Source organism: Micromesistius poutassou, assembly GCF_964030765.1.
Source record: "Micromesistius poutassou genome assembly, chromosome: 4".
NCBI classification, from domain to species: Eukaryota; Metazoa; Chordata; class Actinopteri; order Gadiformes; family Gadidae; genus Micromesistius; species Micromesistius poutassou.
In genome coordinates, this window is record NC_140274.1 from 15,951,671 (window position 1) to 15,977,504 (window position 25,834).

Consider the following 25,834-nt stretch of genomic DNA (forward strand, 5'->3'; position numbering starts at 1 on the left):
AACCATGGACTAAGCGCTGTACGAGTCCCCGCCGACCTCATTACCCCAGTGCATTAGTCACTGGTTACACAGAGAACGACGGCGCCATTACGACAAAAGCAACAGAAACATTACCCACGCAAATTACTTGATTACGGGGGTAAGAGCGACTACAAAATAAAAGCGTGTACGCTAATTCAGCATGTCACCGCGGCCCACCCCTCTCTGGCTCCGCTGCTGCTATGTTAAGCAGCATATGAGGCCTGGCACATCTACATAAATCTCAAGCTATCCAATTAAATCATTTAGCTAAAAGGGGTGAGGGTACACACACAGGAAGCCAGCAAACAACTTGACCACCAACGTTTTTTTTCTCGTTTCCTTTTTACACTAATGGTTCCATGTCAATAAAAGCACGAGAGTAATAAAATGATAAAAGTGCGGGGCTGTAAAAGGCCCCAGCTTGGCTGTTGTTTGTGTGCTATCAATCTCTGCAGAAATAGCTTGGCTACACAAAGGCCGTGTCCACTTCTCCCACATTCATAAAGCTAGCCACTCGCTACTTCCGTGCCAACAACAGTAGAGAGGCTATGGGTCATGATGGATGAAGGAGAGAGGCATGTGTGCGTTTTACTACAGTGTTGGACTTAGCAAGCCAACATGTCTGAATAGATATGCTAATACATCTGCTAGGCGAATGTGTCCCTTGGCCAGCACATTAGCTAGCGACTAACACATCTACGCTAACACGTCAGCTAGGCTAACAAGTTTGAGTGACTAAAACTGTCTGCCAGGCTAAAATGTCCGCTAGGCTAACATGTATGCTTTGCTCACATACCTGCTAGGCTAGCATGTCACCTGGGCTAACACATCAGCCAGGCTAACACAGCTTCCATGCTAACCCCCGTCCACTAGGCTAACATGCCTGCTCGCACCAGGAGGCCGATAAGGGATCAATAGAGGCTATCAGGTGGCCTGGGGCTACAGAAGGAGGCGTAAGAGGAGGATGAGAAGGCCAGGAACTTGTACTGGGAGGTCCGTCCTGAGCCCTCTGATCCCCCTGTCATCACGACTCATCTCCGCCAGTGGGAATGAATTCCTGACATGAATAATAGATGCCGGCTGATATTTTTAGGTGAGCCCCCGCCTCCAATCTTGCAGCTCAACAACTGGATTCTTGATCTTTACTTATTTATGGATGGATTTTCTTGGGGGGGGGGGGGTGAGAGTATTACTCACCACTCTGCGCTCCTCGCTCGCTGTACTATGAAGTACCACAAACCGCTGAGTGGCTCTTGAATGCCAGAGGAACGTCCGCGGGGGGAAAATGTCACACATTGTGTGAGGAGTGTTTTTCTCAAGCACCGATTTGAGTGACCACGGAGAATGTCTCAACTTTAGTTTTGAGGGCAAGTTGATTTTAGAGGCTCTTGACATTTTCTAATTGTGGTGTCGAGTGACGAATGCCGAGCATTGTCTGTTTATTTATAGACACGATGCCAAATGTCAGAAACACATTCTACTCTTATTGTTTTTATAGACACATTTTCTAGAATGTCTTCTGTAGTTTCGTCCGCATTTAGGATCGTTTCATCTTGTTTTATCCCATTACTGTCCTGTACTTTCTGCTGTGACACAAACATTTCATATTAATGTATTCACTTGATATTCATTGATGTCCACCTAATCCTGCGCTAAACAAAATGGATCAAGTGACGGACGTAAGGGGGCTGAGGCCGCCCGAGCAGAGGCAGTTCTTAACAACCAAACGAGACAAATCAACAGCTTCTCTGTACTAAAAATAGTCCCGCCCGTCTAAAACAACGAACCCTTTGGCGCCTCTTCAAAGCAGAAATATAAACCGGCGCAGACAAAAGTGCCAGAGAATAATCGTCAAATAAATATCTATTTCCTTTCAGCATTATCGCTCCCCATTGCAATCAAACAGAGCCACCACGTTCCTAAAACATTTCCCCCCCTCCTCTCAACCGCTCCACGCTGGAGCGTTCTGTTTGAAGCGGCAGAGCGCAGATATGAGATCCACAAACAAACCCAGATGCAAATAAGACGGGAGGGACTGCCGGGCGATAATAACAAATGAAAAGAGAGAGAGCGAGGAAGAAGACAAAGGAGAAGAAGAAGGAGACGAGGAAGAGGAAGAAGAGGAAGACGCGAGAGGCAGGGGACCCATCTGGGACCGGGTGACAGCGATCCGTGCGGCTGATATGAAAGCGCCTGGCGTTCAGAGGGCGGGTGCGGCTCGCGCCAGAGAGAGCGCCGCTGGGAGCAGGCCTCGGGTGGATTACAGTAAATGTAATCACAATACATGAATATGAGATTCCTTCTGATGCCAGGGGAGCTCCTGGGCCGCCCGCTCCGCCTCTCGCCTCCTCTGATCTTATCGCTTGTCTATCGCACAATCGTTCAGTGGGGTTTGTAGACCGGACACCGGAGGTGATCCTGATGGACATCTCGGGAAGTCAAAACAATTTTGAATGACGTCTGCTCGACGTGGGTTGATTTTACGGGATTCTTCGGCTTTATTGAATAAAGTAGAAAATGTGCGTCCTCCAAATCAAGACCGACAAATAAGACACATACATTATGTGTGTGACTGTGCGGCCCGTCGCAGAGTCACGCTAATGGAAGGATCATCGGCGTTAGTAGTCTGTAAAAAGGTTGGCAGTTTCTGGCTTGTGCCTGAGGAGAAGTAGTAAAGTGGGTAAACTAGGTACTAAAGCGACAGGAAGCATCCTTTCCAATGAGACCCGGCCAGGCTTTCTCGCCACATTGCACGTTTTCTAGATGGCACTACTTTGTGCATTCGCTACAGGGTTAGCCTCTGAGCCTCTTGTGCCTTCTGTGCGCCACCTGCCGGTGAGCGTTTTTTGTCGGCGCTCTCGGCTGTAGTGCGTGGCCACATGTCACGGGCGTGTCGTATCGGGGCGTGGCGTGCCACAGCCGGCCTCGCCCCCCCGAGGGTCTCCTACCTGCCGTCGAAGGGGTTGGCGGCAGGGACGACGTGGGTGCTCTCGCGGCCCACCAGGAAGCGCACGCGGTCGTAGAAGGACTGCAGGTTGCTGTGGGCGCTGGACACCTGGGTCTCCTGGATGATGTCCAGCGGGTCCGGGGAGCCCACGCAGAGCGCCGTGGAGTGGCAGGCGGACTGGAGACAGCAGTCTGGGTCCATGCAGTCCACCAGACCGTCTGACGGAGGTGGTCAGGGGACCAGACACACGCACACACATACATGCACGGACAGACACACACGCAGACACATACACACACACACACACACACACACACACACACACACACACACACACAGAGATTAAAAAAACAGCTACCCACACTCGAGAGGAAACCATTACTTTATTTTAGCCCAAGGAATGACATGATGTTATTCTCTCTCTGCAATTTTTCCTGAACTTATTAATTTTATGGGGGCTTTCAAGACAGTTCATCTCATGTTTGCTCCTAAAGAACATCCCCACACATCCGGTGTCCCACCGCAGAACTTTTAACGCTCTGTAATTCTCCAGGAATAATTGAAGATGCGGTGGGCTGCTTTATGTGTGTGTGCGTTGTACTTTACTTTTCCTGAAGTGGGTCATTGTACTCTCTACCCTTTGCTTTCAGGGGCCTTCCAAACCAGATGAGGGGGATATAAATACAACGCTGGCTGTCAGGAGTCATTCACAGCCCTGCCTCTGCCCTGTTTTCATCAGTTCCTCTGTTGGGGAGTTGGTGACACAGAAGGGGCAACTGGAGGGTTAACCTGTATCTCAGAGACGGAACCTTAAGAACTTCAGAAATAAAAAGAGGACTATCTGGAAAAAAACAGGCCGTAGGCCGACGCTTAGAACTAAACTACACATACATACACCGGTACATCTGTAACGTGTAATGTCTTGTTATTGAATTCTGTTAGTAAGACCAATGCAACATATCAAGTATTTCCAAGCTTGTGCTATCAGCCATGTATGTTATAAAAAATAACAATTTTCTTATTTTATATTCTTTTTGTATGCTTTTATGGACAGGACAGCAACGAGAGACTGGACAGCGGTTGTGAGAAGGGAGGGTATTGGTCCTAAATGTAGTTTGGGACCAAAATGTAGTTTAGGACCAAAGGTGGGCATCAAAAGTGCTTCAGTGCGTAGTGCCTACATGCTTAGCACACTAGCGGGCAGAGCCACCATGCTGTAATGGTGCCCCTTACGTTTTTTCTCGCAGGTGTTTGGAAAAGCCTGGAATAAGCCATACCAGAGAAGCAGTCACGTCTACAGATTAGCCCCTCAGGCTTGGAGTAGCCCCCTGCTTAGCTGTGTGTATGTGTGTGCGTGTGCGCGCGCGTGTGTGTGTGTGTGTGTGTGTGTGTGTGTGTGAGTTTGTGCATGTGTGCATGTGTGTCTGTGTGTGAGTGTGCGTGTGTGTGTGCGTGCCTGGCTCCGCTCCATTGCTGTTTAAGAGCCCCAGACAGGGGCCGAGCTGTGCGTCCAAGACATGCTAGGGCCCCGGGGCCAGCCTGCGTGCTCTCTTTAATAAAGTCTAGGTGACACTGACTGGAAGCAATTCCTTCTGCCCAGCCGCCCAGGGAGGACAGCTGGCCCACCAGCCACAAGACCTGCTGGTTCCTGGCTGTGTACGTCTGTGTTTGTGAGTGTGTGTGTGTGTGTGTGTGTGTGTGTGTGTGTGTGTGTGTGAGTGTCTTGGTTTGTGTTTGTGTGTGTGTGTGTGTGTGTGTGTGTGTGTGTGTGTGTGTGCGTGTGAGTGTGAGCGAGTATCTGTTCGTGCCAGGGCAGGGGTGTGATCATTTCAAAGTTGTTGATTTATTTTCTCATTTCATCCGCCAAGTCTAAATCGTGCTCTTAGTCTAAACCCCCCCGGAGGGAGGCAAGGGTGGGGGACGTGGGGGGGGGGTCGGGGGGGAGGAAAACAGCGGGGGTCACACGGCCCCGGGGGGGGGGGGGTCGGTTGCCTGTAGGATATTACCTCCGTCGTTGTCCTTGACATCACCGCAGGCCGTTTCCATGGAGGTGTCGCAGCCGTTGCCGCGCCAACCCAGCTGGCAGACGCAGTACCAGCCGCCGGTGCCCAGGGTGCACCTCCCGTTGCCATTACACAAGCCGGGGCAGCCCTCTGCGCAGACACAAAGACATGAGAGGGAGACGGCATGAGGCTCCGCTGTGCAGCATACCGACGAGGCGTGGACCGGAGAGAGGACACAGCGGGGGGGGGGGGGGGGGGGGGGGTTCGACGGGGGGAGAGGGGAGGGGGGACAACGGGGAACAGAGCAGGAGATGACGATGGTGATGACGATGACGATGGTGGTGATGGTGGGACGAGGAGGAGGAGGTTTGTTGTCGGCCCTCCCTTGTTCTTCTTCTCCTCCTCCTCTTCCTCCTCCTCCCCGTCCCCTTCCCTCCCTCGCCAGGAACGCACAAAGAGTTATCGAGCGGGTTCTATCAACGTAAAGAATAATTTGACTTTGTTTGTTTTTTTTCATTTGGGGGTGGGCGGGGTGGGATTAATCTGACGCACCTTTCATGCGGCGCGTCTCATATCCCCTTTGCAATGGAAAAAAAAAAGTACAAATCAGATAAGGGGGGGTGGGGCTTCTCCTCTGAATCAATATCCACTCATTTAATACAGTAGATTGGCCTGGACTTTATTTGTCCTGCTAAGGCACGCGTAATAAGTGCACTGCCGGTCGTTGCGTGGGCGTCGGCGTCCATAATTGGATCGGTTTCCCAGTGATTTCTAATACTGTGGCCCACCGTGACTCGTGACCAGAGGAGGGGGAAATCACTGAACAGATTCATGTTAATGTCACTTGCTATGATTTACAGCAGGGGGAGGTGGTGGAGGTGGAGGAGGAGGAGGTGGAGGTGCTGGTAGAGGCGCTGGCGGTGGTGGCGGGGTTATTAAATACTTCTTAAGAGTGTTGTGAGAAAATCCATAAAATCTCCTCAAGTAGCTCCACACCCTCCTCCCCTACCGCTCTAACAGGAAATTAAGGGGTGGGTTGGGAAAGTGTTTGATCTTATTTTGCCCGGGGGTTATTTGCGTTATTTAACCTTTATTTAACCAGGGAAATGCTTGTGTGTGTGTGTGTGTGTGTGTGTGTGTCACCCCCACCCCCTCCATCACCACCAACCCCTCCCTTGGAGATGGAAGGTGGAATGGGTGGGGGTGGAGGTAGGTTGGGGTGGGGGGTGAGAGTGGTGGTGGTGATGGGGGCAGTGGAGCGGATGGCAGAGGGATGTTGGGTAGTAATGATGATGGAGGGCGTTGGTGGGTGGGTGATGGAGGTGGGCGTCCTGATGGTGGATGTAAACAGGTAAGGGTGGATGTGGTGGGGATGGTGGTGCTAGTAGTCCTGATGGTGGACGTAAAGAGGTGATGGTGGATGTAGTAGGGATGGTGTAGCTAGTGGTCCTGATGGTGGACGTAAAGAGGTGATGGTGGATGTAACGGGTGGTGCGGGGCTGGTGTTTGAGACGCAGTAGGGAGCCCAGATTGAACTCTGGCGGTAGCTAAGACTTCACAAGGACAGGATATCAAAAGACTGGATCTCTGTAGAACAATGTCTGGGTTTTGCGCTCGAATGTGCACAAAATGAGTGTGTGTGTGTGTGTGTGTGTGTGTGTGTGTGTGCGTGAGGGGCGTCTATCTGCCAGGGTGTAAATGGTTTCCCCAGGATGGAGATGAGGCAGAGAGGGACATCAGCCGCTATCAAACGCTATATGGCGTAACGCACGATGTGTCATGAGCACAACGCCCGCACATGAAAGGAGGGGGGAGGATGGTGCGTGGAAGGTTGGCAGGGGGGAGGGCCACGGTTGGTGACCCAGTTAGTCTCGACCGGTGGAGCTGGGGACCCTGTCTGGCTCGGCACCAGTGTCCCCCCCAACACAATGAGCAAGAGACACTGTGGGAGATAGGGAGAGAGGGAGAGAGAGAGAGAGAGAGAGAGAGAGAGAGAGAGAGAGAGAGAGAGAGAGGAAAAGAGAGCAAAAGAGAGAGAGAAAGGAAAAGAGAGCAAAAGAGAGAGGAAAAGAGAGCAAGAGATGGGGAGAGACAGGTACAGAAAGAGTGCGAGGAGGAGGGAGAGAGATAGAAAAGAGAGACAGGAAAACAGGGGGAGAGAGAGAAATAGAGAGGGAGAGAGTGGTAGAGAGAGAGGGAGGGAGAGGACGACCGGGAGAGAGAGAACAGAGTGGGAGGGAAAGCAACAGAGAGAGAGTGAGAGATAGAAAAACAACAGAAATAGAGAGGGGTGGAGGGGGGGGGGAGAGAAAGGGTAACACTGATGGAGAGAGAGAGGCAGAGAGAAGAGAGTCTAAGAGAAAGGGAGAATGAATGAAACAGAGAACAAAAGGACAGAGCAAGACAGAGACAGCAACACAGGAAGCAAAGAGAGAAAAAGAAAGAGCAACAGAGAGAGGGAGAGGGACAGAACAACAGATAGAGGGAGGGAGAGTACAAGAGAAGGGAAGGGGTGTGGGGAATCAGAGCAATGTTCAGAAGGGACAGAAATAATACGTAGCGGTGTGAAGGATAAAACAGAGGTTTGAAGAGGCGATGGCGCCAGACAAGCACACACAGAGGGAGGAGAGAGACACACTGTGTTTTTCAGTCAGACGTTATCTGAAAAACACTGCTGTTCAGCCTGACGTCGAGGTAACAGTCACATAGTGGTGCTTTATGTGACACGTTGACAACAAGGATTCACACCCTGTCAGCAGATCACTGAACAATAAAGGGGAAACACAAATGCACGTTGCATTGCGGGCCGTCATGTCGCATTGTCGATAAAATACAATTTCAATAAAGGAGCCCGGTGTTCCTGAGCTAACGGTAAACGAAATGGAGGCGCCTTGTGAAACGGTTGAACATGTGTGCTAATATTTCATAAATAATTGAATGGAGCACTTTAAGGAAACTCTCTCTACATTCTGACATGCTTTCACCTAAATAATAATACTAATCATAATCATAATAATATTGCAGTGTGTGTTTATTGCCACCACTCCGAGAGCTAATGTTAGAAACACTTGGTTTGGCAGAGGAGGTAGATTCCGGAAGATAACCCGACTACCTCACAGCACAAATCAAATGAAACAGTTGGCGGAGGGATAAAGGGAGGAAAATGCGCATGGAAAGAGTTCCCGCTGCATTTACAGCTAGTTTTGCTAAAGCGCAGGACTCACTTTTGAAAGGTTAATGTCTTTAGTGAGCCCCGGTGCCTCCCGGACAAAGAGGGCGAGGCGGTGGCCGGCTCCTTATCGAGCAAGTGGTCAAACAAGCGGGTTTATACCCTGACTAGTGGAAGAGGGAGGTGATTCACCATGAACGCTTATCACACAGATAAATAAAGATACACCCCCGCCTTGGCAAAGAACGACCTTAATTGGCAGCTTTTCCCCAGCAAGAAAGAGAGGGAGGACGGGAGCGAGAGAGAGACAGAGAGAAAGAGAGAGAGAGAGGGAAGAGAGGGAGGATGGGGGAGAGAGAGAGAGAGAGAGAGAGAGAGAGAGAGAGAGAGAGAGAGAGAGAAGAGAGGGAAAAGAGGGAAAAGAGGGAGGATAGGAGAGAGAGAAGAGAGGGAGGAAGGGAGAGAGGGAGAAGATAGAGGGGGAGTTAAGAGAAAGAGAAGGGAGGGAGGGAGAAAGGGAGAAAGAGAGCGTGAGAGAGGGAGAGGGAGAGAGAGAGAGAGAGAGAGAGAGAGTCAAAGAACGAGATGAAGAGAGAGAGAAAAAGAGTCCTGGTGTTCACTGTCCTCACATGGTAGTCACCTGGAGACATAATTCTTCGCAGTGCTGTATTGTTTAACATTTATATGCCTCTTGTATCTACGTGGCTAGTGAAGAGGGGATTGTCAGTAATATTTAGTCCGCGAGCGCTAAGCTAGCTACACACTTCAGCGGCAATGCATGAAGAAAATGGAGCCAAAAATAGTAAAAAGCTACAGTATGTCAATCGATTTTTGTGGATATATATATCATTTATATATATATATATATATATATATATATATATATATATATATATATATATATATATATATATATCCTGGGTAATAAAAAAATATTTTTCAAACAGATTTTCTGTCTGTGTCTTATTTTGTGATTCACACCCTTAAAAACTCACTACAGTGCAGAAAAGGGAGTTTATGAAACAGAAATCCTTATTTTGGTGGGAAGAAGCCCCAGACCCCCTGTGGTGGTTCTGGAAAGACTCTCCCAACGCGGTGGGCTCAAGGTTGGCTGGTGCGTGAGTCTGAGTGTCTAAACGTTGGGCCGCCGGTGATTCGGGGGGGGGGGGGGGGGGCTCTGTCTCAAGCTGCTCTGTGGCCATGTGGTCCATTACCAAGGACAGGGGGAGGCCGAGGTCCGCTGGAGGCCTGCAGACCTGGGGCCTCCACCCCCCCCTCCACCACCGGCATCACCAGCACCTCCTCCACCAGGGAACCAAGCGGAGCATGCAGTCTTTTAATTAGGGCGGCTGTGTCCTCAGCACCCCTCAGACGGCCGCTCACAGCACCAAGCTGATCCATAATACATGGAGACAGCCCCCCCTCCGTCTCTTTTAACCTCCTCAACCCAGCGTTCTCTTTGTTGTGGCAATCAGTAGTGGACAGGTGCCACTTCCGGCTTTCTACAAAGTAAAAGTCCACCACAGGGGGTAAACGGGTCAACCATGTGAAATTTTGGAGCGACAGTTTAGAGGATTTTTACTTTTCTCAAACAGGAGCCCCAGAATTAAGGTGTTAAAGGGAAATTCTAACCACAAAATTATTCCCAGAGAGTTCCCCGATCAAAGAATCCCTTAAATAAGGCTCCACTCCCTTTAACATGAAGCCTTGCCTACTCTCTGCAGTTCAGCAAAAGTTAAACCAATGAGCGAGCCAGCGTTGGCATTACCTTGGAGACCCCGTTGAAGCCTGAGTGATGCTAAAGTGTAGTTTTGCTTAAGTTTAAGTTTAAGATTGGCGACATAGTTTAACGACAATGACAACAACATGTCCGACAGGAGTGGAAGGGATGACGGTGTTGACGATGGAGGGTGAGTGGAGGGATCGAGGTGCACTTGTCTTGTGTACATTTGCCGTCCGAGGGGTGGGGCGGGGTGGGGGGGGGGGGATGGGGGGGTGCATGTGTGAATGGCGGACTTCTGATGGAGAGAAAGGCAGAGAAGGGAATACAAAGGAAGGAAGGAGGAAGGAAGGAGGAAATGCCATACCTTTCACTACCTTATCCAGATAGTGAGCTTAGGGAGATAAAACACAGGACATATAAGGGGAGGCTGAACAGTGATGCTGCCATGAGCCCCACAGCCGGGCCAGCGGTGTGTTAGTTCACACTACACGAGGTCAAGGGTCAAGACACAAGACAGGGAGACGGAGCGCGTGCAGTAGCCGGGACAGCAAACCGTGCAGAGTAACGACGCACGAGTGGACACACACAGACAAGCAAACACACAAACACACACAGACACACACACAGAGACACACACAGACACACACAAACACACACACACACACACACACAGAGGGACAGCAGTGAGGTTGAAAGAGAGAGAGGGTAAGAGACAGAGGAGTGGAGGAAGAGGTGAGGGAATAGAAGGGAGAGTGAACGAAAGAGAGCGATGGATAGAGGGGTGAGAGAGATGGTGTGGGAGAAAGGGAGAGGCAGAAGAGGGGCGAGAGAGATGGTGTGGGAGAAAGGGAGAGGCAGAAGAGGGGCGAGAGAGATGGTGTGGGAGAAAGGGAGAGGCAGAAGAGGGGCGAGAGAGATGGTGTTAGAGAGAGCAAGGGAGAGAGGAAGAGGATAGTGGTTATTAAGTAGTGTGAGAAGAGAGAGAGAGAGAGAGAGAGAGAGAGAGAGAGAGAGAGAGAGAGAGAGAGAGAGAGGGGGGGGGGGTGAGGATTAAAATACAGAGAAGCAGACAGGCGGAAGGAGAGCGGAGGAAGAAGAGATCAGAAGGAAACGTTTCAAACCCCTGTCATCGTCACCGTAGCGACAGCAGTGCATCCTGGGTAGCATTCTGCACCCAATGTAACTGATGCACACATGCCACCAGCAAAGAGAACAATCTTTATTGTACAGGAGGTCGGGATGTTTTACTAAAAGGTTTAAATCTGCTCCACCTCTGTGGCCGGCGAGGTCTGAGTCAGGTCCACACAGCAGGTGGAGGGAGCCGGGGCGGGGGGGGGAATGCTCAACAATGAAATTGATTTAAATGGAAGCTTTCGGCTTCTAATGGACACCGGTGAGGGATATTCTAGCCGAGGGAGCCAGGATTGCAATATGGCACTTATAAAAGGCTCATCAATAATGCAAGACCTGTATTAAACATTCACCCAGCCCGGGCCGGCCCGTGTCTTCAGCTGGTCCCACACTCTGCGGTGCGGGGGGGCCGTACTATGAGACGGAGAGTGCATCCCCACCTCCCCTCCGTTAGGAAATGAATCTTAATTTATCATGTTATATTTTATACATGTTTCCACCTATAGCACTAGCTGACGTTTTATTAATTCGCCCCTTTGCACTGTGTAGTGTCTAGAGCCCCCAAGAAGGCGGGAAAACTCGCCCTTTGTGGTCCAACCCACTCTCTCTCTCTCTCTCTCTCTTCTCTCGCTCTCGTTCTCTCTCTCTTTCTTTCGATTCTGATTGGCTAGAGTCCAGGGAGATCCCGAGTGGCCAAGCATGTTACGTTACGACTGAACGGAGAAGAAAAGAGAAGGAGGGAAGGGGGAGAGGAGGGGAGGGGAGCAGGGGAGGGGAGGAGAGGTGAGGCGAGAGGAGCATGGAGAGAGGGGGGAGGTGGGGAGGAGAGGTATAGAGGAGAGGAGAGGGGGAAAAGGGGAGGAGACAGGAAAGGGGAGAAGCAGGGAGGACAGAGAGGGGAGAGCCGGGAAGGATAGGGGACGGGAGATAAAGAGAGGAGGGGAGAGGAGGGAAGGAGAGAGGGGAAAGGGGAGGAGGGAGGTGGAGAAGAGGTGGAGTAGGCAGAATTGAGGGAGAGGAGAAGAGAGAGAAGAAGAAGGGAAGGGGAGGGGTGGGAAGTGGGGGAGTGGAGAGAATTTTGAAGGAAAGTTGAATCGAAGCATAGATGGCAGGAATAATATAGAAGACCAAAAAGCAGGAAAGAAGAGAAGAGGAGGCAAAAGAGACACAAATGATAGAAGATGAACAAACAGAACTGAAGAGGAGGGAACATAAGCGAACAAAGGAGAGAGCCGTGGTTGAGAGAGGTCAACAGCAGACTGTGGGGAGCTGGACACGCAGTGGAGCAGGCAGCCCAGAGCTAGTGTCCCACCCAGACATTGTCGGAGTGTCAAGTGTGGCTTGGACGGCATCGAGACCAGACAGGAAGTGGTTGAGGACGCTCTGCTTCTCCTCCACAATAGGAGCCCGCTACGGGAGGTGCATCACATCAGAATCCACCGCACGACACAAAATGTAGCCAACACCTGTATTGCAACGTTCATCTAAACCTCCAACTGTCAAACAACCAGATATCTGCCGCCGACACAACACCGAACTGAAAAACTGAAGATAAAAAAGATCTTGCATGCTGTTTTTTTGTGGGTAGTTGGCATTTCAAGAGAAGAACAAAACGATGCGTTATGCAGTCGAAAACAGATGGGGTAGGGCTGTAGTTGTTTGTTGTTACTGGAAAGTGCTCGATTTATGTTGACACATTCGACAGTTAACTATTGACGTTGGTCTGTTGGTACTGGCCAGTCAAAATAAAGGCTCTCTTGAGCTCTGCACTGCAAATGTCAGCCATCTTTACAAGATCTTCACTCCAGCTCTTGACGAGACCCAGGTATTTTCCTTTGTACAACACAACGGTTCTGTAAACACGCTTCTTACTGCAAGCCGTTTTTAGGACAATTTCCTTGGCATTTACATGCTGTTCTCCGCCATAACAAATATTGTATCTTGAACACATTGAAGATATTTGTCAAGGCTTTTGAAAATGGATGACACTCTCTGGAATTTTATAATCGCTAACGTTGTATTTAATTGGGAAATTGATGACCAAGTAAAGATGGATATTTTCGCAGACTAGCCCAAGCCAGCGTTATTTCTGTTAGCCTTACTAGCATGTTAATGTAGCTAGCTTAGTCACAGCTCTCACAACAGGACACAATACTGCCATTAAGGCAGTATAATAAAGAAATGGACAGCAACAGCACCAAGATCATTAACTGTCAACTTGTAATCCATAGAAAGCAGCAGAAAACTACAGAACCCAAATTTTCTGAACGGCATCTCAATCTTTATCCTAGTCTTCCAAATCTTGTCTAGATGTTGAGTTTATGTCTTGACAGGTCACACAAAGACCCCTAACATAGAAAAGTCAAACCAGGTTTCCCTGACAGGTTGTGGATATTCATTCTATTAAAACGTATCCTAGTTAAATCTTCACAGAAATCCCTGTCAAAGGGTCTGTTGGCAATTATTAGACTTTTCTTTGCCCTGCATAAAATAATGTGAGTGGCTGCCCTGTCAGCATTAGAAATCAACAGAAATTACCACGGGAACAGAGGAAGAGGAAGAGGAAGAGGGGGAGGAGGAGGAGGAGAGGAGGAGTAAAACTGAAAGGACATTCTCACATTAAAATGCATGAAGACAAGCCTCAGATCCTTGAGCAAACCTGTTCATGCTTTACCGGGTCGCACAAATTCAATTAAGCATGCTTCCCCCTTTGTTCTGCAACTGGACCCCTCCACGACACACACACACACACACACACACACACACACACACACACACACACACTCTGAGAAGCAGTCCTTGCTTTTATCACCATTTACATCCACACACACACACATACACACACACACACAAAAATGCATGCATGAACACACACACACACACACACACACACAGTTTGCATGCACACACACACACACACACACACACACACACACACACACACACACACACACACACACACACACACACACACACACACACACGCATACAACACACACACGCACGCACACACGCACACACACACACACACACACACACACACACATACACAGATGCATACAACGCACACACGCACACGCACACACACACACACACACACACACACACACACACACACCATTCAAACCCCCACCACCACCACCACCCCCCCGCCCCCCCTCGTGTGTCGTACCGATGGTGCAGTGCTCTCCGTTCCAGCCCGGGCTGCATTCACAGCGGCCGTCCCGGCAGGTCCCGTGTTCACTGCAGCGGGGGTGGCAGGCGCGCTGGTCGCAGCCCGCGCCCCCCCAGCCGTCCTCGCAGCGGCAGCTGCCCGACACGCACGCGCCGTGGCCGCCACAGTCCGCTGCACAAATCTCTGTGGGAGCGAGGGAGAGCGAGAGAGAAAGAGAGAGAGGGAGAGAGAGAGAGAGAGAGAGAGAGAGAGAGAGAGAGATAGGGAGAGAGAGAGAGAGAGAGAGAGAGAGGGAGAGGGGGAGGAGGGGTGGGAAAAGAGAGAGATGGAAGAGACAGATGGAGGAGGAAGGTGTCAGGCGGGGTGGGTGGGTGGGCGTGGGTGGGGGGGCGGGGGGGGGGGGGGGGGGGGTGTGATGGGACGAGGGCAACAGGGTGGAGAGGAGACAAATCGGCGGGGTTATTGTGGAGTCACCGTCGCCACGCTCCACTACCTTGTCTGAGGGCTGAAAGGACATTCCTGAGGCTCGTTTGTGAGGGGGGGGGGGACTACAATCCCCTCTGACAATAGACGTCTAATAAGTCCATTACAAAGAGGAGACACGGGCAGAGTCCTCTCTCTCTCTCTCTCCTCTCCTCCTCCTCCTCTCTCGCCTCCGCCTCCTCCTCCGGTTTGCAAAGTCAACTCCACTCTTTGTGTCCGTCGGGGGGGGGGGGGGGGGGGGGGAGAGCATGGAGGTGGAGGAAGGTCGGGGTGGAGGTCAAGACCAGAGAGAGAGGTCAACGTCTTAAGTTCCTTAAGAAACCGCCACGCATGTGAGGATATATCAAATAATAAATATATTCAGCTCTATGGGTATGTATACGGGGAGAAATCGTTAACTCTGTCAGTCTATCAACGTACATTTCAACTGCCGACATACCCGACCCCCTTCTTCTCAAAAATAAAACAGAAAATCTTAATTGCCATCTTTTCGATAGAGTGCACTTTTCAAACCAAGAAAAAACAATGGATCATTCGCTCTGAAACAGACTTTATTTGGGGAGACAACGTTAATTAATAAATCTTTGATTACAGAATCTGTCACCTGGGTGAGTCAGTCAGATATTACCTGAACCGTGCCGGGGATACTGCTGTTGTTGATTTGAATCCATCAAATGCAATTTCTGATATGTTGTAGGTGTGGCATGTATACTACTATGAAAGCATTAAGGGGATTTCTCTAGAGCACAGCTTCCTCCATGCACCACTAACTAAACCTGGCTTATTATTTATTATCCCAACAGAAAGAGAGGGAGGGTGAGAGCCAAAGAGAGAGACAGCCAAAGAGATAAAGACAGAGAGAGAGAGAGAGAGAGAGAGAGAGAGAGAGAGAGAGAGAGAGAGAGAGAGAGAGAGAGAGTCAGAGAGAGGGAGAGGGAGAGAGAGAGAGAGAGATGAGAATGAAAGGGCTAAAGGACCTCCATGACCGCCAATTTCACTTCACTACCATCACCCTCTCCACCATCAGCTCCACCACCATAACCATCCTCCCCATCAACCTCAACACCACCTCTAACACCATTATAAACAATACTGCCACACCACCACACAACACAAACACAATGAACACCACCTCTGACGACATCACCACCACTTCAACCACCAGAATGATCACAACACTCTTCAGGACCATCATCAAAACCACCTCTGCCTCCACCAGCCCTACCGCTATCTCCACCGCCACCACCCCCACCACGTCCCCAATGACCATCACTGATCCTACCACCACCTCTATCATCCCCTCCACCTCCATCGCCCCCACCATGACCACCACACCACATTCTACCAACACCACCACCTCCACGATGACCACCACCACCTCCATGACCACAGCCACCTCCATCAGCATCACCACCTCCATCACCATCACCACCTCCATCACCATCACCACCTCCATCACCATCACCACCTCCATCACCACAGCCACCGCCGCCACCACAGGACTCACTGGGCCGGAGCGCCGAGAGACACACACACACCACACGTGGCGACGGGCTAAACCAGACCTGTGTGCGATCCTCATTGAGATGCGGACTTCTTCATTAAGCGGCCTGTCTGTCATAATGATTACACACAGCATTGCAACGGGGAGGCCTCTCGGAACAGTGGCCCTGCGTGTGTGTTCCTGTCTCCTTATTAAGGAGCCCCCTACGCAGGGAGGACCACGGGGGACAGCCACGCAGCCTCACTCTGCTAATGACTCACTTAGCGCCTCCACCGCTTCATTATTACTATGATGTCAGCGCCGCATTGATTGAGTCCAACTTCATTTCTTAAGTGCGTGACAAAATACAATACCAGCTGAAAGAGCCATCCCATTCAGTTTTTGAATACAATCCTAACTTTGGCGCAGAACGATGTTAATTTTTTTTTTTGCGAGGTCCACTCAATTTAAAAACATGATTTAGTTGAAGTGTTCAAAAAAATAGGATTGCCGGTATTTCATTCAGTTGCTTTTGTTCTCCCTTTAACATGCTCTCTCCCTTTCTGTCTCTCTTTCTCTTGCTCCTACTCAATCACACACGGCTTGTTTAAATAATAAATGTTTAATAATTTGGCAGTAGAGATAACTTTGGCTATAATTCCGACCCTTCTCCCACCCTCTCTCACCACCCACACCTCCCTCCCTTTCACAAGGAACAGTTCATTGTGACATGCCGTGTTTTCCAGACGATATTATGAGCAATTATCCCTTTTCGTAAATAAAAAACAAGATAAATCGACATGATCCCATTTGGAATTGAAACCTAATCATGAAAAATGATCATCCTAACAACACTACTTACAGTGTCACATACAAAAGAAGTGTGTGTGTGTGCACACGTGTGCGTGTGTGCATGTGTGTGGGTATACAAACTAAATCTGGTGACTAGCCAACAAATGAGTCGTTTCTTCACTTTAACAGAGAGAATTATGGTTTGGATCTCACAGTGGTCAGATAGAATGGCCCTAGCAGACTCCCAGCACGACTGCTTCACACACCACAGCGGATAAAACCTTGAGTGTGATGAAGATGCAATTACAGCCCACAGGCAAAGGCTCATTACCCGCATCGAGAGCCATCCTACTTTTCAAAAAAATGCTGTAATCCAGACGACGGCTTGTGCTATTTGTGCTAAAATAACGTGTAAACAAACCCTTGTCCAGCGACGAGAGAAAACTGACATAAAAATGACCGGCTATACCCTGGGGCGGCGCTTTACGGCCGCTAACTACCGACTGTGCACACAGATTAGGGGAAGACGGAAAAGTTTGTCGGGGAGAAATGACCAAACGGCGAGAGGAAGACATCGCTCGCACCCGTGCTCGTGCGGCTACCGAAACGAGAGCGCTATGATTTCAGCGGCAGTAGCCAATCAGAGCACCGGGAGGGAAGCGCCGGGACTTACAGGCTGAGGGGGGGGAGGGATAAAGACCCCTACTCATCAGCTCTTTAAATACGCCGCGAGCCGGGCGAGCTCAGATTCAGCCGCGCGTCTCCCTCTCCCGATCCACGGGATTACCTGATAGGTCAACACGTCTGCTCGGAATGTGAAGGAGGACGTCGGAATCCCCCCGGTGGCGATGTTAGCCGAGAGCGCGCCGGCTTTCATCTGAGGTCGACGCAGCGGAGGCATAGCGCGTCGGGATAATGTCAAGATGTGATGCGGAATTAGGGCTGGCGCTGACGTATCGGCCAGGGCCGGAAGCCTGACTACCGTCGTCACGGTTACGCACTCACAACTCAGAAGTCATGTATTCCTTAACGAACGCCGGACGGTTTGACATTAACATAGGCAAGTACGCCTGGAGTTGTCAGAATCGTCCCGTAGCTCTCATGTTAGTTATCAGTTACGTATGGGTGCTGTAACGTTGCCCGATCTACACCCACGGTGATAGGCGTCCGATAACACACACACACACACACACACACACACACACACACGACTGGTGTAATGTATTCTTCAGGTATGTGTGCGAGCGTGTGGGCTGCTTCAGCTAGACTAGTAGTGTGGAACTGGCACAGGCAAACTTCTGGCTCCCTACGGGCATTGTTAAATCTTCCAGTTGAAGGAGGAAGGAGGAGGTGGAGGTGGAGGAGGAGGTGGGGTGGAGGGGGAGCTGGAGGAGGAGGAGGTGGGGACATCAAATAGAGCTCGACAACGCTGCCATTGTTTGATCCATTGTCTGATATCAGTACTCTTGAGTCAGAAGCATTATGAAATAACACGGCTATTTAATCCTTTAACTGCAGAGAGAGAGAAAGCTGCATACCTCATGACACATGGGAGATTTTTATTGCAAGGGGAATAAAAAACAACCCAAATGGGTTTTCTTGGTTCTGATAATATCTTCATGAAGTCAACTTTTTTTATAATTTGTGTTATTGTTTTGTAGAATTGCCAGACATACCACGGGACCATAAATGACCATACTGGATCAAACCAGAGCATAATAAACCATACCAGACCCTACTAGACAATAATAGACCATACAGGACCATAGCAAACCATACTAGACCATACCAGACCATCCTAGACCATACTGGACCAGACCAGACCCTACCAGACAATACTAGACCCTACCAGAACACAATAGACCATACTAAACCAAACCGGAGCATACTGGACCATAGCAGACTATACTAGACTGCAGTTGGGAGTTTGAGAATCAGCACACTGAGCTGTCATCAGCTTTCCACAATGCTTGTTACCGTGGTGACCATTCAGGTTACCTGGGTGTTGCAAGGCAGCACTCAAGACAATAAATTAATAATACCTAAATCCTCAAAATTAGTATTTGAGTCTATTCACCTGATGAACCCCTACCATGCTGAAGCAGGTAGGGGTTTGTTGTCTACATGTAAACTGTGGACATTGGGGTTTGAACCAAGGACCTTAGTCCCTGGGAGTCAAACATAGACCCTGCTCCCCCCCCACTACAGTCCATTTATTGCTGATAAAATTATATACAATAACTACGTCTTCATCGTCGCGTCGTGTCGGTTCGTATGTCGTCATCTCACCTGTGGAGCAGTCGTGGCCCGTCCATTTTGGATCGCAGCCGCAGGTTCCCGTGTCCGGAAGGAAGGTCCCGTGGCCGGAGCACTGGTCCATGCAGGAGGCCCGGGGGCTCTCGCAGCCTGGCCCGCCCCAGCCCACGAAGCAGTGGCACTCCCCGCGCACACACACGCCCCGGCCGGAGCACGTCGGGTCCAGGCAGTCCACTGGAAGGGGATCCGAAATGGCAGACGTTAGGTGTCAATGCATGGGTTTATGAGCCCCTCGAGAGGCGGCTGGATCCCACGAACCCCGCAAGAATCCATTTTTGCCAGGTTTCAAGTTATGCATTTGTGTCCGGACCACCAGTGGTTCAGACCATTGGGCGCCTTATGAGGAACCGCGTGGTCTGCGTGATACGTGATAGACATTCATAGACAGATGGTTCATCCAATCACCTGCCAACTATTATTTTTTAAGTGCCTGCCCATATCCAAAGAGTTTGCTAGGAGGACTTCCCAGATGGTTCTGTGTTACAAACCATCTGTCGTCAGGTTATCATTTTACAGGCATACATCCAATTTATGTATTGGCACACACGTGTATGCACACAAAAATACGTGAGGGCACACACACACACACACACACACACACACATACAAATCAGATTTGATTATATGGTAATGTTCTAAAATGCAAAACAAGAAATGTTAAATATGTAAAATATAACCAATTTAAAATGTAGTAATAACAAAATCTAACCATATTTCATATACATATATGTCGGAACACTTCCAAATTTAAAATAAACACCTAAAATGGGCAAAATGTTCTAGGTCTATGTAACCCTATGTATTAATAGCATGAATCAAATTAATACATCGCATCGAAAACTTGTGTCCTCCATCATGACAGGTGGAGGACCCGACTCGTGCACACTCTGCCGTGCACACAGTCACGTGCCCACGTGCCCGAGAGAGCGCCCGTTTTAGAGAGCCAGTGAGGGACGCGGTTTACAAACAAGCAAATTAAAGAGACGGTCCCGTGGTGGAACAGAGAGCATCAGCATGCAGCTTCAGCCCTCAGTCCTTCTGGACACTCTGCCTGCAGACCATAATAAGCTCCAGACACACACACTGTATACACACACAAACACACACACACACACACACACTATGCACATAAACACACACACACACACACACACACACACACACACACACACACACACACACACACACACACACACACACACACACACACACACACACACCACACACACACACGGTACACATGCATACAGGCATGCAAGTACGCAGTGCCTCAGACAGACACACACATGCGCACATTGACACACAAACATAGGCATGCATGCGCACACACAGACAGATTACTTACTACACACACTGCTCAACACACCCACAAGAAGAACTTTCTCCAGATTGAAAACTGTGTCAGTCTGCTCTTTACAGCTCTCTCAACCAGAACCCCCTGAATAGTGTGTGTGTGTGTGTGTGTGTGTATCTCTGTGAGTGTGTGTCTGGATGTGTGTGTATGCAGACTCATGCGTGTGTGTGTGTGTGTGTGTGTGTGTGTGTGTGGAGGTGTGCGTATGGGTCTTTGGAAATGCCTTTGTTTGCGGTGTGTGAGTGTGAGCGTGCGTGTGTGCGTGCGTGCGTGCGTGTGTGTGTGCGTGCGTGTGTGTCTCTGTGTGCGTGTGCGTGTGTCTGTGTGCGTCTGCCACAGTGGGTGCCAATGGAAAGTGTGTGGGGTGGAGGCGGGTCCGGGGGTGGAGGAGGGGGGACACCTGGTGAGTGCCAGAGGTCTTTAGCTCCGTTCACACTCAGTTTGAAAGAACCCCGTTATTAAGGCAAGGTTGACATGACCTGCCCTAGTCAAACTCTCACTCCCTCTCCCTCTCCCTCCCTCTCTCTCTCTTTCTCTCTCTCCCTCCCATCGGATTTATATGTAAATTTATAAATCCGATGGGAGGATGCTTCCTTCACAGGAAGTCCAACAGTTTGTACAGTGGGCAGCTTCCAAAAAACAACCGCTAGCTTGCTCAACCTAAACAACACACTCATACCACACACACACACTCACACACAGATGGCAAAGACAACCAGTGCTGGCAGCACCACCCCCCCCCCCCCACTCTCAGCACACAGCACCAACGGGCATAAAGCGCCGTTAGTAAGCGACACAAACTGGATCGGCGGCCTCCCAGCAGATGGTTCTGGAGCGGGGAACAAAGATCAGAGGCTAACTGACAACCAGGGCTCTCCTGGCAATTAATCACGACGCTTGAAGGTCGCGCAGAAGAAAGCTAGCAAGCTAAAGGGCCCAGGGTCCACCTTCTCCTTGGTGGTGCGAAAGCTGAACCGAAATAGAATGGGACCCTATGGATGTCACCAGCTCTCATTTATCAACGTCTCGCCCTCCATTTTTCATTTTGAAACGGGAGCTGCCATGAGCTGACGAAACACAATGGCTTCTTTCAATCTTATCTTGTCGGCTCTTATCCGTCATCACTAATGCAGGGGCTGGTAATGTATTCATACACACACACCGCACCCTGCGTGTGTGTGTGTGTGTGTGTGTGTGTGTGAGAGTGTGTCTCAATCTGGGAGAGTAGAGTGCTTCATTTGATTACCTACTAATGCTATGGAGCTAAAACTATATATATATATATATATATATATATATATATATATATATATACATACAACTTTCTGAGCAATCTTCAATATGCTGCAGCAAATAAGGCCTTTTAACAAGCTGAGGTTTGAAGCTCAAATTAGCACAAACACACTTATCTCTCAAGAAGCCCTACGAGCTGCAGAACCCATCCCTATCTTCAAGAAGCTTCTTAAGACCCTGCTCTTCTGAGAACATATCAATGTTTTCAGCTCCTGTGTTGAATCTGGAACACACTTTGATGTGATCTCTGTATCTGGAGATGCAACTATTATGCACTAATAAGAAGGAATAAATATAAAATATATAAATATAAATATAAACAGGATTTCTGATAACTTTTGATTCCCTTCTGATTCCCTTCTGATGTAACTTTTCTTCTCTGGGTTGGGCAGCACTTACGTGTTTTACAGCAATTCCAGTTTTGATTGCAAGCTTTGATTGTTTTCAGCCTCACTGGGTAAAAGCGTGATCAATGATGGTATGTAAATGTTGTTGCACTGTGCAATGTCAAGTACGTTGCTGTTCAAACTCACCAGAACACAATAGCATCAACACACACTAAACAAACAATAAGTGTACAATTATAAACATTCATTCACATTAGTTTAGGCAGTAATAAGCATCAATTAACAATAAACTAACAGTTAATTAACAATTGCTTTAGTTAACTCATGGTCTAGTAAATGTTTACTCATGGTGCTTATGTTCACTAATGGTGTTCATGTTAACCAAGGTATTAATCAATACATTCTTTAATAGGGTTAAGGTGAGGGTTAACCTTAACCCTAACCCAATTAAATAACATATAAACGAATATCCTAGTTAACATGAACACCATTCGTAAATGATTACCTGTAACCATTAGTTAACTGTTCATTAACTGTAAAATAATCAGTCAGCTAATGACTGCAATTACTGCATCAGAACTAATGTGATCTGATGATCAACTATTGCGTCCTCATTGCAACGCGTTACCCACACAAACAGCGAGGAAAGATGAACTCACCCTCTTCACAGTTCTCCCCCTTATAGCCCGGGTTGCAGATGCAGGTGCCCACGATGCAGGTGCCGTGGCTGCTGCACGTGATGTCGATGCACTGGTTGGTGGGCACGTCGCACTCGGAGCCTTTCCACCCGCTGTGACACATGCAGCGCCCCTTCAGGTACTGCCCGTTCCCGCTGCACAGCACCGGGCAGGAGGCTGGGGAGGAGGGGGGGGGGGGGGGGGGGGGGGGGGGAAGAGAGAGGCCAACACAAGCATGTAAACCTCAAGATGGCGGCGTGCATAGACGCAGCGGCTCTAGGCTCCCTGAGTAGGTGTTTAATGTTTACTGTGTTTGTGCGTCTAGTATGTCTTAGATTGTCATGCCACGCCAAACATGTATCTATCTATCTATCTATCTAAACCCAGGTCTCTGACTCTGTTCTGCGGGATGGGATTTTCTTTTGCCGCCGTCTGGTTGAAGGAGGGTCTGTCTTGAGTGTGTTCCAAGCATGAGTCCCTGCCGTTGGCGTGGCGTGGCGGCGGCGGTGCTAGACAGTGTGCCCTACTTTCAACACCCGGTTCATTCTTATCTTGTGTTTCTTCTATTCGGCGGGTTTTAATGGGCTTCATCTGCCCTCCGATGTGGCCCAGATTGGGGAAGCTGCTGGGAAGACCCACGTTACAGACCAACACGGTGAGACCGTGGAAATGAACGACCGTTCTAAAAATGTCATGAACTCTGCGCCAAAAGCAAATTACAGAGGAGAGCCGTGATCATCACCAAGGTAACAGATGGCCTTACAGACCAGAGGAGCAGCAGCAGGCAAAACACACCGTATATTTCTATAATTACATACAGTCTCTGTGTGTTTCCAGTCAATACTGGAAAAATAATGCATTACAAAGAATTGCAATATCCGATGCACTGATTCATGAAACGAGGAGGATGGATGGTTTTTTTGTTGCTCTGATTCAACCACGTCTAGTACCGTGTGACCCTCTGGGGTGAAGGTGAGGGAGGGAGAGACAGAGTGAAAGAGGGTAAGAGGGAGACAGAAACAGAGAGAGATAGAGAGAGAGAGAGAGAGAGAGAGAGAGAGAGAGAGAGAGAGAGAGAGAGAGGGGGGGGGGGGGTGATGCAGAGACAGAGAGAGACATAGAGAGATGCACAGAGAGGAATATAGATGGATACAGAAAGACAGAGAAAGTGAGTGACAGAGAACAATATAGCTTGGTGGGGAGGAAGAGAGAGAGCAAGAGGTAGATAAAGAGAGAGTGATAGAGTTAGAGCACGAAAGTGAGGGCAAAAGAGGGATAGAGACAGCAAGAGGTAGATCAAGAGAGCAAGAGAGAGGGAGAGAGAGCGAGAGGTAGATCGAGAGAGCAAGAGAGGGATAGACAGAGAGAGACAGCAGGAGGTAGATAGAGAGATAGAGAGCAAGAGAGAGAGAGAAAGAAAGAGCGAGAGAGAGAGAGTGAGTTAGGTAAAATGAATGCCTCACCTCGACCACAGTCGGCTCCTCTGAACCCGAGGAAGCAGCGGCAGGTGCCGGCGATGCAGTCCCCGTTCCCGAAGCAGTTGCTGGGGCAGTCGTCAATGGAGTCTGCAACAGAGCAGTGAGCAGGCTGAGTGACAGGGAGTCATTTCCTCCATTCTATCATTTCTCCCTGACTCCCTCACTCCCCCCCTCCTCCCCACCTAATGTCGCCGGTCGACTCCTCCGCGTCCGGCCTTTTAATTTCACGGCGGGATGTTTTGCAGAGTTTCCAAATGCGATGAAATCAATCGGCAAGGACCAATAATAATGGAGGAAATGGGGTCTGAAGTGGGCTTGTTTATTGGGTGGAAGTGGGCCGAGGGCCAACGTTAAGGGCGTCCAACACAGAACGACCTGATAAAGAAGTGTGTGTGTGTGTGTGTGTGTGTGTGTGTGTGTGTGCGTGTGTGTGTGTGTGTGTGCGTGTGTGCGTGTGTGCGTGTGTGCGTGTGTGTGTGTGTGTGTGTGTGTGTGCGTGTGTGCGTGTGTATGCGTGTGTGTGTGTGTGTGTGCGTGTGTGCGTGTGTGCGTGTGCGTGTGTGTGCGTGTGCGTGTGTGTGTAGGTGCGTGTGTGCGATTGCCCGACGAGGCTAGTTTATTTGGCAATGCGGGAAAGAGATTGAAAGAGTCCCAGGGGGTCATATCTTCATGTGTGAACTGAATTAAACTTGCTTAATTTTTTTGGGTACTCGTGATTATAGTTTTCGTTTTTCTACGATTTCTGTAACTATGAAAACCATAGTTTTTACAACTGTCTTTCTGTTCAGAAGAGGATATTGGAGACTGTGCTTCACGGTTATCCAGTGTCTCACAATAAAAGCAAGGTGGAACAGACGCAAGGCTGTTCTGCTGTTGAGAGTGTTTTACTGCCGAGGCTGTTGACGTGACTGTGGGCAGAACTAAAGCAGCCATGTTTTAGACCCGCATGGGGGAGCGGACCTCAGTCCATCATAAGCAAGGGCACGGGGAACAGCGGAGAACAGTTCTGACAGAGAGCGCAAATAATATAGAGAGCCACAAACACACGACAACTATATATAACATGGAAGGCCGACACAAAGACCCACGCTTACTCATTCTCTTACCAGGATTAAAAAAGAATGAAGGGAAGTTTAAATTTTTTTTTGGACATTTTCAGGAGAAGGAAATATATATATTTTTTTTAAAAGATAGGAGATACGCTTTCATAATCTTGAATCCTGGGATCTCTCAGCGACCACCGTGTGGCTGGCGAAGAACGAGCCGGCCGAACACAACGGGCTTCCTTTCAGTGGGAGGAATCCTGAAACGCGACGCTGCTCGTCGAATTAAAGCCCAAATGGTGCAGAAAAGTATTCAGCGGTCTCCATTGACTGCACGTCGCGGCGCGCCTCTGAGGTGGAACCGGAGGCACAAAGAGACCCTTTGTTGCTCCGTGGAGA

At 49.4% G+C, this 25,834-nt stretch overlaps 1 protein-coding gene across 1 annotated transcript in view; it reads right to left on the bottom strand.

Annotated features, from left to right (window-relative positions):
* Window positions 1-25,834, bottom strand: part of tenm4 (teneurin transmembrane protein 4) — a gene marked incomplete at both ends in the record, with an annotated part of 141,580 nt that overhangs the window by 51,351 nt on the left and 64,395 nt on the right. The window contains 7 exon segments of the mRNA XM_084466371.1: window positions 2,970-3,186; window positions 4,975-5,121; window positions 10,228-10,254; window positions 14,167-14,352; window positions 19,217-19,417; window positions 22,897-23,091; window positions 24,378-24,479. Of these exon segments, the coding sequence (XP_084322497.1) occupies window positions 2,970-3,186; window positions 4,975-5,121; window positions 10,228-10,254; window positions 14,167-14,352; window positions 19,217-19,417; window positions 22,897-23,091; window positions 24,378-24,479 (1,075 nt within the window).